Source organism: Rattus norvegicus, chromosome 3 (assembly GCF_036323735.1).
Source record: "Rattus norvegicus strain BN/NHsdMcwi chromosome 3, GRCr8, whole genome shotgun sequence".
NCBI lineage: Eukaryota > Metazoa > Chordata > Mammalia > Rodentia > Muridae > Rattus > Rattus norvegicus.
This window is the reverse complement of record NC_086021.1, coordinates 157892082-157908321: the sequence shown is the minus strand read 5'-3', so window position 1 is coordinate 157908321 and position 16240 is coordinate 157892082. Positions and strand designations below refer to the sequence as shown.

The following is a 16240-nucleotide window of genomic DNA, read 5'->3' as shown; positions in this document are numbered from 1 at the left end:
CAGAGGGAATGAGGTACCTGGGAAGGAGTTTAGAGGGGGGAGAATTAGACAGGGCAGAGTGAGCTATGGAAAGAAAAAGAAGAGAAGTATAGATGGTCAGGAAATTGAATAGAAATATGTAGCAGTGAGGTATGAGGAACAGGCGGGAGAGGAGGGGATAGAAAATCTCAGATGCCAGGGAAGTGAGAGGCTCTCAGGACTCTATGGGGATGACTTTAGTTGATATACCCAATAAAGGGGAGTTTTGAGCCTGTAGAGAGTAACTTCACTATGTAGGTGCCACCCCTATTTGAGGGATGTGGCTGCCTAACCCTCACAATTTTTCAGCCAGTACTGTTCCTATCTAAAGGAAACAGAGAAACAGACATGGAGCAGAGACTGAAGAAAGAAAGAAAAATCCAGAGACTGCACTCCTAGGGATCCATCCCATTTGCATACACCGAAGTCCAGAGGGTATTGCTGATGCCAAGAACAGCTTGTTAAGAGAAGCCTAGTATGATTGTCCCCTGAGAGGTTCTGCCAGCATTTCACTAATACAGATGGAGATACAGCCAACCATTACAACGATCCAGTGATCCACAAGGGAAGGACCAGGGGAAGGAATGAAGGAACTGATGGGAATTTCAACATTGTAAGGAGAACAGTATTATATTTTAAATAGACTTCCCTATAAATCTCAGTGACTAAACCACCAACCAAAGAATATATATGGAGTGATCCATGGCCCAAGCTACATAGATATCAGAGAATTGCCTTATCTGACATCAATAGAATGGGAGGCCTTTGGTCCTGAGGGGGCTTGATGAAACAACACAGTGGCTTTCTTGAGTGGAAAGACAGGTGGGGGTAAGGTTTTAAAGGAGCATCTGCACAGAAGCAAGGGAAAGGGAAGGGATTTGGTGCTTGTTGAGTGGAAACTGGGAAGTGGGACAACATCTGAAATTTAAATAAACAACATAGTCAATTAAAAAATACAGGAAAAAATATAATTGTTTGTTGTAACTTCTTTTCTCCATTTTATCCACAGTGAATAAGTATTTTTTCTTTGTGATTGACTTTTTTTATTTCCTTCTTTTCTCTGTGGTTCATGAAGAATTAATCAATTCTGAGCACCTTGTCTGTCCAGCAAGAATTCCTTGAGACAGAGAGAAAAAAAGAGCCAATGTCTGTCTTTTTATTTTTTTTTTCGTATTCTCCTGCTGCTAACAATAGGAGCTAATACAAGCAGGCTGCAGTTTTGACCTTCTTTTGAATAGCAAAAGGCTGAATATAAGGGATTAATTGCTACATAGTAAACAATTTTTACCCATCAATTCAAATTTTGTTCCAGCAAATGCCTATTCCATTCATTGCTGTCTATCTTAGTCATGGTAAATGCTGGGCTGGTCACAGGCAAAGAACACATGATGTTCTTCCATGAGACTTTTGTTCATTTAACAATAATCAAGTCAAGTAGCTGACAATCTTCTATAATACTAGCTAAGTGAACCTAATGTCTCTGATCTCTTTGGTAACTTGTACTTATCTGCACATAACTACAAATAGATACACAGACACAGAAACAGACACAGATACACACACACACACACACACTCATAAAATCTTAGATTGAATTTAAAATAACAGAACAAGAGGAAATATAAATATTAAATAAAATTTAAATAAATAAATATTGTAACATGACCCAAGTATTTCATTCACAGGCAAACAGTAAGTATTCTCTATGACAGGAGAGTTATATGCTCTTCAACATTCATAGCTCTTCAATTCACAACATCTAGAAAATGGATCAGCCTGGATGATAATCACTTAATTCAAGAATGATAGTGATGTGTCAAAAATACAGACTAAAATATTGTGTAGTTTGAAATAAATATAAATTTTGACCTTAAAATATTACAATGGTCATACAGTCCCTGGCTATAATCCACTCATATACAACACATGGTATTAGCATTACTACAAACAGGTTGGTAAATGGAAGAGAATGAAGTATCCCAAAACAACCCAAACTACCTATGAACACTTGAGTTTTGAAAAACAAACAAAATTGTGCCATGAAAAAAAAAACCTTCTACAAATGTTACTGGACTATGTGGAAGTCTGTCTGTAGAAGAATACAAATAGGTAAACATTATCACCCTGCACAAAGCTCAAGTAAGAGTGGATTAAATGCCTAAACATATTACCAGGCACACTAAATCTATTAGAAGAGTAAGTGTGAAATTGTCTTGAGTGCATTAGCAGAGGAGGTAATTTACCGAATAGAACACCAACAGCTCAGCCACAAATATCAACAATTAATAAATTGGACTTCATGAAGCTCAAAACGTTCCTTAAAGCAAAAAAAAAAATCCATCAAAATGTAAAATTGCAGCCAACAGACTAGGAAAACATCTTTACCAATCCTACATATGACAGAGGTAAAGAACTTAAGAAATGAGACATCAACCTATGAAATAAAACAATTGAAAAGTAGGTACAGTTTTAAGCAGATTAATCTCAACACAGGAAATTCTAATGGCTGAGTAGCATTAGACTTGTAGAAATGTTCTAGATCTTTGGTCATAAGGGGGATCTAAATCAAAATATCTGAAAAACCAGAATGGCTATGATCAAAAATTTAAGTAGCACCTCATGTTTCTGAGAGCATGGAGGAAAGGGAACAATATGATATTGTTGGTAGGACTACAAACTTTTATAAACACTTTTGAAATTGATTTCGTTAATTTTACCACAAGGACACTAATTAAACTATGATCATAGTTCATTTATTCATAATAGCCAGAAACTGGAGACAACCCAGATGTCTGTCAACTGAAGAATGGATAAATAAAATGTGTTATATTTACCCAATGGAGTATTGCTCAGCTATGCAAAAGGATGAAATCATGAAATTCTCAGAAAAAAATGAAAAGGATTTGAAAAAAATTATACTAGGCAAGGTTTCCCTGACCTATGAACTCAAACTTGGTATGTAGGTAGTCACTTATATGTGGATATAAGAAATAATGCACAGAATAATTATGGCGCAATCCACAGCCCCAAGGAAGCTAAATAACAAGGTGGGCCCAAGGGAGGACTTTAGAATCTCACTGAAAAGGAGAAATATAATGGACATTTGGATGTTAATGGATATAGGAATCTGAGTGGCAGTTATGGTGATTAAAGGAATAAGGAAGACAAAATGAGGGGAGAGTTGCGTAAGAGAACTGGCATATAGAAGTAGATTTTTTCTGGAGTAGATTGTAAGGGTCACCTCTTAGATGAGGTAAAACTCATCTCAGTGGTAATTCCCAGCAATCTATGAAGGTAACCCTGGAAAAGACTCTGAAGAATGAATGGTATGGAACATAAAATTATCAGCTCTTATAACCAGACAAGGCATGCAGTGAAGGGACTGGGATACAAACCCATCTGTCAAACCTAACACCTACAATTTGTATTGCCTCTAAGATGTGATGTAATAAAGGTGGAGCAGGACTTGAATGATGTCCAATCAATGGCTGGCCCAACTGAAGATCATAGAGTATCCAACCCTGAAAGTATGAATCGTACTCTGATAAATTAAGACAAGAACCTATGATAATTGTCATCTTTAATCTTTGAACAAGTGATTGAAACTGAGGTAGAGACTCAGAGATAAATACAAGGTAAACTTGGGAAATCCAGTGTAAGTGAGGAAGGTTGGTGTAGGGACCAAATGAATCAAGGACACCACAAACAAACCAAAAGAAGCTAATAAACTGCTTATTCTGGCTCATAGAGACTGAACCACTAGAGTATGTATTCTGCACATATATAATATATGTTCAGCTTGGTCTTCAAATGGGACTCCTAAGGGCAGGAGCAAGGGTTGTTTCTGACTCTGCTGCCTTCCTTTGGATTCCTTTTCCTTGCATGGGCTCCCTTCTCTAGCCTCAAGAGGAAAGGATGCAGCCAGTCTCATGCATCATGATATGCCAAGGTGGCTTGATATCCAAAGAAGTCTTCCCCTTTGCTATGAAGAAATGGAGAGGGTATGAGAGAAAGGCAGGCAAGAGGAAGGGCAGTTCTTTTAGGGGAGGAAGGAAAGGAAACTATACCATAGAAAAAACAAGAAAATAATCTTCTTGCAACAGACACGAAGATTATGGGCACACAAACATAATTTCACTTCTAACAACAACAACAACAACAACAACAACAAAAAACCCAGAAAACAGCTTTCACTATTCTTTAATATCTCTTAACATCAATGGACTCAGTTTCCAATAAAAAAGACATAGACTAATAGCCTGGATATATCAAGAGGACCTGTTCTTTTGCAGCATAGAGGAAACAAACCTCAGTGACAAAGACAGAAAGACAGACACTGCCTAAGAGTAAAGGGCTGGAAAAGAATTGCAAGCAAATGATTCCAAGAAAAATGTTGGAATAGCCATTATAATGTGGAATTAAGTAGACTTTCATCAAAAAGTTATCAAAAAATATAAAGGACATTTCATACTCATCAAAGACAAAACTATGAAGATAATCTCTCAATTCCAAATATCTATGCCTCAAGGGTAAGGGCACCCACATTTATAACAGAAACTTTACTAAAGCTCAAGCATATATTGCACCTGACACAACAGTAGTGGTAGATTTTAACATCCCACTATAATTGGTAGAAAGATTATGGAAACAGAAAAAGACATGGACATAGTGAAACTAACAGAAGTTACGAACCCAATGAATTTAACAGACATCTATAGAACATTTCATCCCAAAATGAAAGAGTATACCTTCTTCTCAGCACCTCATGATACATTCTCCAAAATGGACAATATAATTGATCATACAATAAGGCCTCAACAGATACATGAAGAATGAAATGATTCTCAGCTTCCTAAGAGATCACCCTGGACTAAAGGTGGTCTTCGATAACAATAAAAGCAGCAGAAAACCCACATACACGTGGAACCTGAACAGTGCTCTACTCAATGATGACTCAGTCAAGGAAGAAATAAAGAAAGAAATTAAAGACCTTTTAGAATTTAATGAAAAATAATTCACAATATAACCAAATTTTGGGATACAAAGAAAGCAGTACTAAGAGGAAATCTCACCCCTCTAAGTGCCCTCAAGAGGAAAATTGAGGAAGCAAACACTAACAGCTTGAGAGCACACCACAAAGCTCAAGAACAAAAACAAGCAAATTCACCTAAGAGGAGTAGGCAGTTGGAAATAATCAAACCCAGAGCTGAAACAAGTAGAATTAAATAAAAATATATAAAGAATCAACAAAATCAGGAGCTTGTTCTTTGAGAAAATCAACAAGATAGAAAAATGCTTAGCCAGACCAACCAGAGGGCACAAAGTGTGTATTGAAATTAACAAAATCAGTAATGACAATGGAGACATAACAAGAGAAACTGAGGAAAATCAGAAAATCATCAGCTCCTACTACAAAAGCCTGTACTCAATAAAACTGGAAAATCTGTAGGAAATGGACAATTTTCTAAACCGATACTGGGCACCAAAGTTGAATCAGGATCAGATAAACATCTAAACCGTCCCATAAATGCTAAAGAAATAGATATAGTCATTGTAAGTCTCCCAACTATAAAAAGAAAAAAAGAATAAAGAAAAAGAAAGAAAGGAAGGAAGGAAGGAAGGAAGGAAGGAAGGAAGGAAGGAAGGCAGGAAGGAAGGAAGGAATAAAGAAAGAAAACTAGGACCAAATGGTTTCAGCACATTATTATGTCAGACTTTCTAAGAAGACCTAATTACAATACTGTCCAAAAAAGAGCAACAGAAGGAACACTATCCAATTTGTTTTTTAAGCCACTTATTCATAAATCAACAAACACCCTACAAATAAAGAATTTCAGACCAATTTCCCTCATGAATATCAATGCAAAAATACTTACTAAAATTTCGCCAAACCAAATTCATGAACATAGTAAATGATCATTTACCATGATCAAGTATTCTTCATTCCAGGAATATAAGAATGAATCAACCTACAGAAATTCAACAACATAATCCACTCCAAAAACCAAATAACTCAAGGAAAAAAACTAATATTTTCACAATACATGACCATTTCCTTAGATGTTGAGAAAGCTTTTGACAAAATTCAACACCCATTTGTTTCCAAGTCTTTGAGACTTGCAAAGATCAGGAATTCAAGGCACACACATAAACATAGTAAAAGAAATATGCAGCAATGTACAGTGGCAAGTGTAAAACTAAATATAGATAACTTACACAACCCCATTAAAATCAGGGACTAGGCAAGGCTGCCCACTCTCTCCCTACTCATTCAATATAGTATTTGATGTCCTAGCCAGAACAATTAGACAACAAAAAGTGGTCTTAGGAATAAAAATTGGAAAAAAAAGAAGTCAAAACATCACTCTTTGTAGCAGATAAGATAGTATGTTTAAGTGGCCACAAAATTCCACCAGAGTACTCCTGCAGCTGATAATCAACTTCAGCAAAGTGACTGAATGTAAAATTAATTCAAACAAATCAGTAACCTACCTCTACTCAAAGGTTAAACAGGCTAAGAAAGAAATTAGGGAAATGACACCCTTCATAATAGCCACAAATAACATAAAATAACTTTGTGTGATTCTATGGAAGCAAGTGACAGATCTGTATGACAAGAACTTTAAGTCTCTAAGCATACAAGCTGAAGAAGATGTCAGAAAATGGACATCTCCCATACTCATGAATTGGCAAGATCAATAATATAAAAATGGCCATCTTGCCAAAAGAAATCTGCAGATTTAATGCAATCTTTATCAAATTCCAACTAAATTCTTCATAGAGTTAGAAAGAGCAATTTTTAAATTAATTTCTAATAACAAAAACCGCAGGATAGCGAAAATTATCCTCAACAATAAAAGAAGTCCTTTCGAAATTCACATCCCTGACATCAAGCTGTATTACAGAGCAATAGTGATTAAAAACTGTATGATATTGGTATAGAGACAGGAAGGCAGACATATGGATTAGAATTCAAGACCCAGAAATGAACCCACACACCTATGCTCACTTAACCTTTGAAAAAGGAGCTAAAACCACCCAGTAGAAAAAAGATAGTATTTTCACCAAATGGAGCTAGTTCACCTGGAGGTCAGATTGTAGAAGAATGAAAATTGATCCATTTTTATCACCCTGTACAAAGCTAAGTCCAAGTGAATCAAGGACCTCCACATAAAAACAGATAAACTGAATGTAATAGAAGGAAAAGTGGTGAAGAACCTTATAAACCTGGGTACTTAGGAAATTTTCCGCAACAGAACACAAATGGCTTATGCACTAACATCATGAGTCAACAAATAGGACTGCATAATACTGCAAAGCTGCTGTAAGGCAAAGGACACAGTCATTAGGACAAAATGGCAACCAACAGACTGGAAAAGATCTTTGCCAATCCTAAATCCAATAGAGGGCTAATATCCAATATATACAAAATAGTCAATATGTTTGACTCCACAGAATAGATAACCCTAGTAAAAAGGGGTTACAGAGCTAAACAAATAATTCCCAGTTGAGGAATATCAAATGGCTGAGAAGGACCTAAAGAAATGGTACCATCCTTATTCATCAGGAAAGTGCTAATCAAAGAACTCTGAGATTCCAGCTCACACCAATCTGAATGGCTAAGTTAAAAAACTCAGTTGACAACAGATTCTGGTGAAGATGTGGAGAAAGGAACACTCCTCCCTTGTTGATGGGATTGTCAGGTGGTACAATCACGCAGGAAAGCAGTCTGGTTGTTCCTCACAAAATTGGACATAGTACTACCTGAGGACCCATCTATACCACTCTTGGGCATATATCCAAAAGATGCTCCAACATATAGCAAGGACATATGTTACACTATGTTTATAGCATCTTTATTTATAATAGATAGAAGTTGGAAAAAATACAAAGATTCCTCAATAGGGGAATGGATACAGAAAATATGATATATCTATATAATGGAATACTACACATCTATTAAAAACAATGACTTCTTGAAATTCATAGGCAAATCAATGGGATTAGAAAATATCATCCTGAATGAGGTAACCCAATCACAAAAAAGCACACATGGTTTGCACTCAGTGATAAGTGAATATTAGCCTAAAATCTTTAATAACCCAAGGTACAATCCACAGACCAAATGAAGTTCAAGAAGAAGGAATACTAAAGTGAGGATGCCTCAGTCCTTTTAGAAGCAGGAATAAAAAATTTTGCAGTAGTATGTATGGAGGCAAACTTTGGAGCAGAAACTGAAGGAACGGCCATTCAGAGCCTGCCCCACCTAGGGATCCAGTCCATATATATCTTGCCAGCAAACCAAGACAATATTGCTAAAGCCAAAAAATGCATGCTGTCTTCTGAGAGGGTCTGACAGATTATGACCAATACAGAGGTGAATGCTCATGTCCAATCGTTGAATTGACAACTGGGTCCCCAGAGAATGAGTTTGAGAAAGACTCAAAGGAGCTGAAATGGTTTCCAATCCCATAATGAAAATAATATCAACCAACCAGAAATCCCAGGGACTAAACCACCATCTAAAGTATAGAGATGGACAGATCCATGGCTCCAGACAATGGCCTTGTTAGGTACCAGTGGGATGAGAAGGTCTTGGACCTCCCGAGGCTAGAGCCCCAGTACAGGTGTATGTCAGGTCTGGGAGGCAGAAAGATGTATCTGGATGTTGTGGGAACACCCTCATAGATGAAGGGGGAGGAGAATGGGATAGGAGATTTATGGAAGAGAAATCAGGAAATGCTATAACATTTGAAATGGAAAATTTAAAATGTCTAATTAAAAATATTTTAAAAAAAAGAAAATGACATGAATTGATCTTGAAAAGTTCAAATTCCATGAGATCCAGATCTGATCTAAAGACAGGTAACATGCTGTCTTTGCTCTTTGGGGTGAATGTTGCACAACAATTAATCTTGCAGGGAGATGCTCATATTCTTCACATGTCCAACTAGAGGTTTTCACGTTTCTAGAAACCAAGTTTCAGATGGTTGAGTGAGGAGATATTATATCACCTTCCTTTCTGTCAAAGAAGAAGGTTTGATTTATTACCTGAATGCCTAAGATATTCCATGGACACTAAAGGTAAGTGTTTGAAATTCAATCAGAATTCTGTACAAATAGAAAAATACTACTTTAATAACTCAGAATTTTTGTCTGAGTTTTGGATCATTATCAAGGAACTATGGTGCTCTATTTTTTTCCTCATCAGCATGAAGAGTTCCACTTTTTTCAGCATTCTGACATCAGGCTGAACAAAAGAGAGGACTATTACACTTAATGGAATTTATATCACAGTAGTGGTTTGGTTAGTTATTTAAATATAATGTAAGTAATAAGTAAACATGAAGTCTGAGTACTCAAAGAAGTGCTCATAAGAATTTAAAGAACATCAAAGAGCTGTGGAACCTAAAAGGGAAATATAGCTTATTTTATAAGATCTTCATAGATTTTTTTACCATTTTGAATTTTTAATTTGGAGTATATTAGCAATGAGTTTTATATAACTCACAGGATATACTGTGATATCACAAGATATTACTTATTAATATTTTTAAAGTATATAATACTATCTGAAGATAATTAAAAAAGGAAAACATGAGATTATAATTAATGATATCAATTATATATTTTAACAAAGCTGGTTCTTATCATCATCAGATATGCTTTGGATTATAGACTGAACATATGTCCAATTTATTACTGTTAGCCAAACAAAAATCCCTGAAAAGAATAGCTAAAATGTACGTGATTATTTTTGATCTAAACCCACATTTTCTCATATTTTTCTTGTGACATTTCAATATAAACTCTGCAAGTACTCTTGTCTTCACCTTGAAATCTTATCTGTCTACCATTTGTAACTTGACTGAAGTAAAATGACAGTAATCTGACCACAAAAATCTCAGGAAATTTAGTAAGGATGGTTTTTACTCTGTTAACAAACAAGGGAATTTCTACACATTTGATTTACATAACAAAGAAACCCTATTTAAATTTTATTTTTCTTAAGAACGATTTATTTTAATTTGTTTTAGCTATACAGAAGTATGTCTGTGCTTGTACATGTTTGAGGGAGTGAGTGAATGTGTGTGTGTGTGTGTGTGTGTGTGTGTGTGTGTGTGTGTGTGTGTGTGTGTTTACAAGTGACCCTAGAGCCCAGAAGCATTGCTTCAACTTAGCTGGTCATTAAAAATTGTCAACTACCTTAGTTGGAATCTGAGTAATTAACTTCTGATTTCAGGAAGAACATCAAGTGTTCTTGACCTATGAGACATCACTCGAGTCCTGTTGCTATTTTTCCTACCTATCTAATTCCTCTCAAGTTAAATAAACAAATGTCAAAGGGCAGATAGTTTTTCCTATCTTTGCCCTCTGTCCAAAGAGTAAGCCATAAAGCCACCTTCAAGTAGCTTCCTTCACTGTACGCAATGACTGGTATTAATATTTGTGGAAAAATTCACTTCCCTTTGGCTAAGTTAAAGGTTGTTTCAGAAGTTTTGCTTCAGAATAGGACATTATGAATGATCCCATATCTCCTGAAATACAACCCCTCGAATTGTTTATCTTGACCTTCGATGATACTACTCTGTTAGGATGCAAAAACGAAAGAATTTCTGGAACACCAAGGGTTCAACTTGGATGTTGAAGGAATTTGAAGGTCAGAGAAAGTTGGTATTTTCAGTTAAGCAAGAATACCAACCTATGAGAGCCAACATATGAAGACTAAGACTTGTGGAGAAAGTTAGGGTGAAGAGATCACCTGGAGCTGAGGAAAAATACGAAATAAGGGAGATACAGAAGATATGGGCATTTGGGGAATGTGATGATGTGGCCCACAAAGAGACAGAGAGGATGAAGATCTGGCAACCAGTTTGAGAAATGAGAAGAGAGCAAATATAGAGTGCAGAAATAGAAAAAGGAGGGGAAAGGGTAAAAAAATATGGTACTGGGAAGGAGCCAATGCAAACCAAGAGTACAGGATAAAAGGCTAACTCACTTGCAAGCTGTACTCGCTGCCTAATCCAGGTTTACTGCAGTTCCTCTCCTTGTCTTGGATCCTAGTCCATTTCTAAGAAGATCATGGCCTACCTGCTCCATGCTCAACTATTTCTACTGACTACCTTTATATTAGTTTTGAACATGAGACTTTGTCCTGTTCTAGGTCACTTTCTGGGTGGCATAGAGAAGTCTAGCATGGAGGAGGAAGGAGCCTCAGAAGCATTGAACTATGCTGTCAATGAATATAATGAAAAGAACAGTGACTTGTACCTGAGCCGTGTGGTGGAAGTGAAGGATGTCCAAAAGCAGGTATGTCACTATTTATTGAGAGACCCTGACTTATAGAGGGACACCTATATCTCCTTAGTCCATCTAACATTCTCTCCAACCTATTGCTCTCTGACTCTCTTTTAGTCTGTTTTGTAAGTAGTGATTTTAGGTGGACATATTGGCAGTATTTGCATGTTATTTACTTCAGTATGTCTTTTCCTTAGATATTTTCTGTCCTGTAAAAGTGCATGTAGGTGAGCTTACCCAAACTGCAATAACCTCTGCTTCACTCCTTTGAAATGTAAGAATATGCTTTCAGTGTTGGCATGCCTGTTTCTTGATAAACTTCTCAGCCACACCAGAACAGAGGTTCTCCAACAGGTCTTCTGAGAAAATCTTTTTAGCATTTGCCGTCTTCAGCCCAGAGACATTGCCAACAGATTATTGTGTGACCAAAAAAGTAAATTCTCAACACAACTACTATTTGTTCTTGAAATTTTTAGTGTCTTTTATATAATTCTTATTTTGTTAATGGACAAATATCAAGAGAATTCACAACTATAGCACAAGGGCTCTCTGTCAATCCATCCTATGTTCTTTACTACTATATTTGATTGTCTTTGATCCAACTTCCACCATTGACCCAAGAATATGCATCTCTGGGTGAGCAATTTTTAAATGTTTGGTTAGCAAACTGTGCAGTGAATATTTTCCATCAGGTAAAATGCAATTTTTATATATTTTAAAATATTTTTACAAATAAATCAAACGTTTATTTATACACAGATTTCTCATATACAGGATGACTCAATTTGCATGAATCCCTTAGTAGCCACTCTCAGAATGGCTTCATGTGCTCAGAACTTCCTTTTGTCTGAGTTTCCTTTGTTTAAATATTTGCAGAACTTTGTGTAAATCACTTGAACCCATCAATGAGGATAAGCCTATATTTCCCAGCGTATGAAGGGTTTGGTCCCCTAAAGTGATATCACTGAAGTATGATGTAGCTATTACAAGTATTAAGAAATGATGATGCTCATGTAAAAACACATTTTTAGAACAGGGCTTACACCTATCATCACCTATCATAGCAAATATCTATATAGACAAAATATCATTTCTTTTGATCTAATGCTACTTCAGGTTGAATGCCAATTATGACCTTTTGTAGTAGAAATACAACCACTCTAGAGGTCCTTACCTTCTTTTTGCATGCTTACCTTTGATTGTCCAAGGAATCAACTTGAAAAATTGCTTCTACTTCCACTAGATCTGATCTTTGGATCATAGTCTGGATGATCCTCTCAAAACTTGTGTAGAGGACCATGGGGAACTCTACTTAAACATAGCAGCATAGAGAGCACCTAAAGGAGAATTTTGCAAAGAAAATAAGGGGCCAAAAGTCCATATTATTGGCTGCTAAACCAGAGGATCAACATTGAAGCAATGAGAAAATATATACTATCAGTCCTTCATCATATTAAAAACCCTCCAAATATAACCATCTAACCGAGACCATCTCACAAGCACATGGTCAGTGTTACTAATATGAATACAAACACAGTAATGTGTCATAATGTTAGAGGAGAAAACTCTATCATTCTAACCCTGAATATCAAAGATATAAAGAATAACTGAGTTCTTCCTGTTTACAGGATTTTCACATGATCAGAAGTTGTACTGTGCATTACTCAATTATGGTACAAGTGTAAAAGGAAACCACTGTGTGGTCCTCTAGATTGCCAACATAATTTTAATGAGAAACAGATAAGTGATTATTAAGGAAATTTTCCATGCTTTTATGTAATAACTGTTGCAGATCTGAGTGGATTCTGAGTCTCTTGAGAGTGCTCTCACATAATCTATCCATGAATCTTTAAAATGATGTAACTAATGAGTAGTCATGAGAGTTACGTAGTGGAGATACTTAAACAAAATGTCACTGATATCCTTTTTTCACTTCATGTGTTTGCCTGACACTTTCTTCTATGTCCTGCTCTTGTTTCTTTGTCAACATGATTGTATTTCTTGGCTCTCTAGACTTATTTTTGCGTAGTGAATTATCATCTGAAAAATAGGACCCTTAAATAAAAACATTTCTAGATCAACATCTTCATTGAAGCATATTATGAGAAAACTACTAGAGAATCATAGACCATTGCACACTTAATAGTATAGGTGAACCTCATTTAGTTGATATACTAGAAAATGCATGGGATTCATTTAAGGTCTCAAGGGTTCTTTTTTTTTTTTCTTTTTTTGTCGGAGCTGGGGACCGAACCCAGGGCCTTGTGCTTGCTAGGCAAGCGCTCTACCACTGAGCTAAATCCCCAAACCTCACAGGGTTCTTAATACTTTTTTTTGCTCTCACCACTTTCTTCTCTAGAGATCTATCTGGATGAGTCTAGTATTCCCTGTAGTAAAAATAGCTAAAGGTATTAAAATAAAAATTAAAAAAACATATCTGACAATTTCACACTCAAAAATATTCCTCTTAATATTTGTATTTAAAGTGGAGACAATATAAAAGTGTATTTCGTTTGTGTTGAACCTTTCTTTAAGTTAAGCATCCCATGTGTTCATGTCCATGCATGGATGAGTTGGAATATAAGGAAAGAACGGATTTTCTCCTCTCACAAGGATTTAGTTAAAATTAATAGTGAATTCTCACACATCACTCAACGGAACAGAATTTCTTCTTCATTTGTGGCTAGAGCCAAAAGTTAGTCCTGTGCTTTAGGATCCAGACAACACTGGCCCTATGATCAGCCTTGCATTGATTAATACAAAATCTATATTGCATACATGCCAGCTGACTCCTCAAAGCTATGTACTTTTCCAAAGTATTGGAACCACTCTTTTCTCTGTGTCCTGTCTCACTTACTAAAATGTAAAAGAGCTCATGTGAAGTTCAGATTAATGTTAAAAGTGAATCTTTCATTTCTCCTTAGGTGGTGGCTGGAACCAAATTTTTCTTTGATGTGATTCTAGGCAAAACAATATGTTTGAAGACACAGGGTGACTTGACCAACTGTCCCTTAAATGAAGAGGCTGATCAGCAGGAGGTATGGATATAACACATGCCAAAGACATTTTGTTCAAGTAGAGGGATGTGCAAGCTTGTAAGTTTGTGAAAGTATATTTGTGGTAATATTCATACACAATTACAATATTTACAAACAGGGAAGAAAGTGTGTGTGTGTGTGTGTGTGTGTGTCTGTGTGTGTGTGTGTGTGTGTGTGTGTGTGTGTGTTTGTGTGTAAGTAATTTAAAGTGTGTTTGGACTATTCTTGGGAAGAATTGGAAATAGTATATAAGTGACACTGGGAGAAATGTGTATGTGTAAGTAGGTTGAACTTAATTAAGAATGCATTCATTAAGAATTGACAGTATATGTAGCAGACAAGGGGAACAATATATCTAGACATAAAAAAATAGAGAACTGTGAATTCTGTACTCTGAGATGACTGTAGTTTTGCTTGGTTGAAATGGAAGAGGCAATAATAGTTTGCATTTTTGAGAAGAGATGTTTACACCTATAAGGGAAGCTTTTGTCCACATTACCCCTAAAGGAAACGAGTCCTTCAGTGCTGCTCTTTACACTCAATGCTGGCTTATCCCCTGATAGTGGCACACTGGAGATACAGTGAATTTGTGTAAAGTGGCAATTCCTCTTCATATCACTTTCCCTACTATGAAGCTTTCAGGGATTTCTGTATCCCATGAGCCTGAAGGTCCCCTGTGTGGGAGTGAGAGGGTCCTATGTACAGAATGTATGCTATATTCTTGACTTCTGAGATCCTAGAATGAGTCATAGGGTATTCTAAAAGGGATGTTTTGACAAAAAGGAAAAGTCTGTTGCCCTTAAAGGTAGACAGATATCATATGGTGGATGGACATAATTATGTTGTAGATCATCAGACACTACGTAAGAAGGCTGAGTGTTGTTATACTGGGCAGAGGGTTGTTTTACATTCCCCAGTCAAATTTTGTCAAACAGCTCTAGCTTCAAATTTCTTCCTAAATTTTTCCAGCACTGAACAACCTTGTTTGTTTACTTTTCTAGCATGAATTCTGCTCTTTCGTGGTTCATGATATCCCATGGGAGAATTATATTGTCTTGCTGAGCTCCAGCTGTCATAGTATATGAATTAGTGTCAAGTGTTACTGTGTAGGATGCAGATGTCTCTGGCAATGCCTCATCACTCCAGTGGATGATCTTTCCTTGATGGATGCTTACCAGCATGGATATTAGCAATGGAATAGACTGCTGTGCACTTAGAGTTAGACCCAAGCACCTCTCCCTTTATTCTTCCTCTACAAATGCCCATATTTGCTTGCTCATTCCTTGCTCAATAAAATGTCCAACAGCTCCTTTGTGTGACTGCAATTCCAGTCTATCTAACATTGTGGTATGGGAAAACACCTAATGAGGGCTCACATCCATATGTGTACAGCAAGCAAAAGGCCTTATGACACTGATATTCTCTAAAATGAAGAGTAGATAAAGAATGTAAAGTGAATAAAACAAAACAATTTTTGACACAGTGGGTCTTAGCAGAGAGACGGTATAAAAGGGGACTGTGCCGAAGTCCTCATGTAGATTGCCTGTGTGCTTTGGGCCAGCCCCTGGGCATGGCCCTGTGGAGGTAAAATAGGTAGGATATGATGTACTTCATTTCCTCAGGCTGCCACCCAGTGGGTCTTGGGCTATAATGAATAACTAGAGAATGATTTCCCTGGAAGGAAAATGCATTCTGAATTTGGACATAAAACTATAGCCTGTATGAGGAGCATCAGGCCCTCAAAATTCCAGGCCTTGTCCCCTGTATCTGGGGCCTGCAGGCATCATTGGGAGTCATTGAAAATTCAAGAATGTTGTCCTCGGACTGCACACTGAGTATAACCAATAGCATGGGGACAGAGCTGGGAGTTTTCAATTTGCTCATTG

General features: G+C 36.6%; 1 protein-coding gene across 1 annotated transcript; it reads left to right on the top strand.

Moving 5' to 3' along the window:
• Nucleotides 1-11056: 11056 nt before the first annotated feature.
• Cyss (cystatin S) lies at nt 11057-15662 on the top strand. The gene is made up of 3 exons (NM_198685.2): nt 11057-11328; nt 14241-14354; nt 15356-15662. Exons 1-3 carry the CDS (start codon nt 11101-11103, stop codon nt 15437-15439), a joined length of 426 nt encoding a protein of 141 aa, NP_941958.1. The 5' UTR covers nt 11057-11100; the 3' UTR covers nt 15440-15662.
• The last annotated feature ends 578 nt before the right edge of the window (nt 15663-16240 follow it).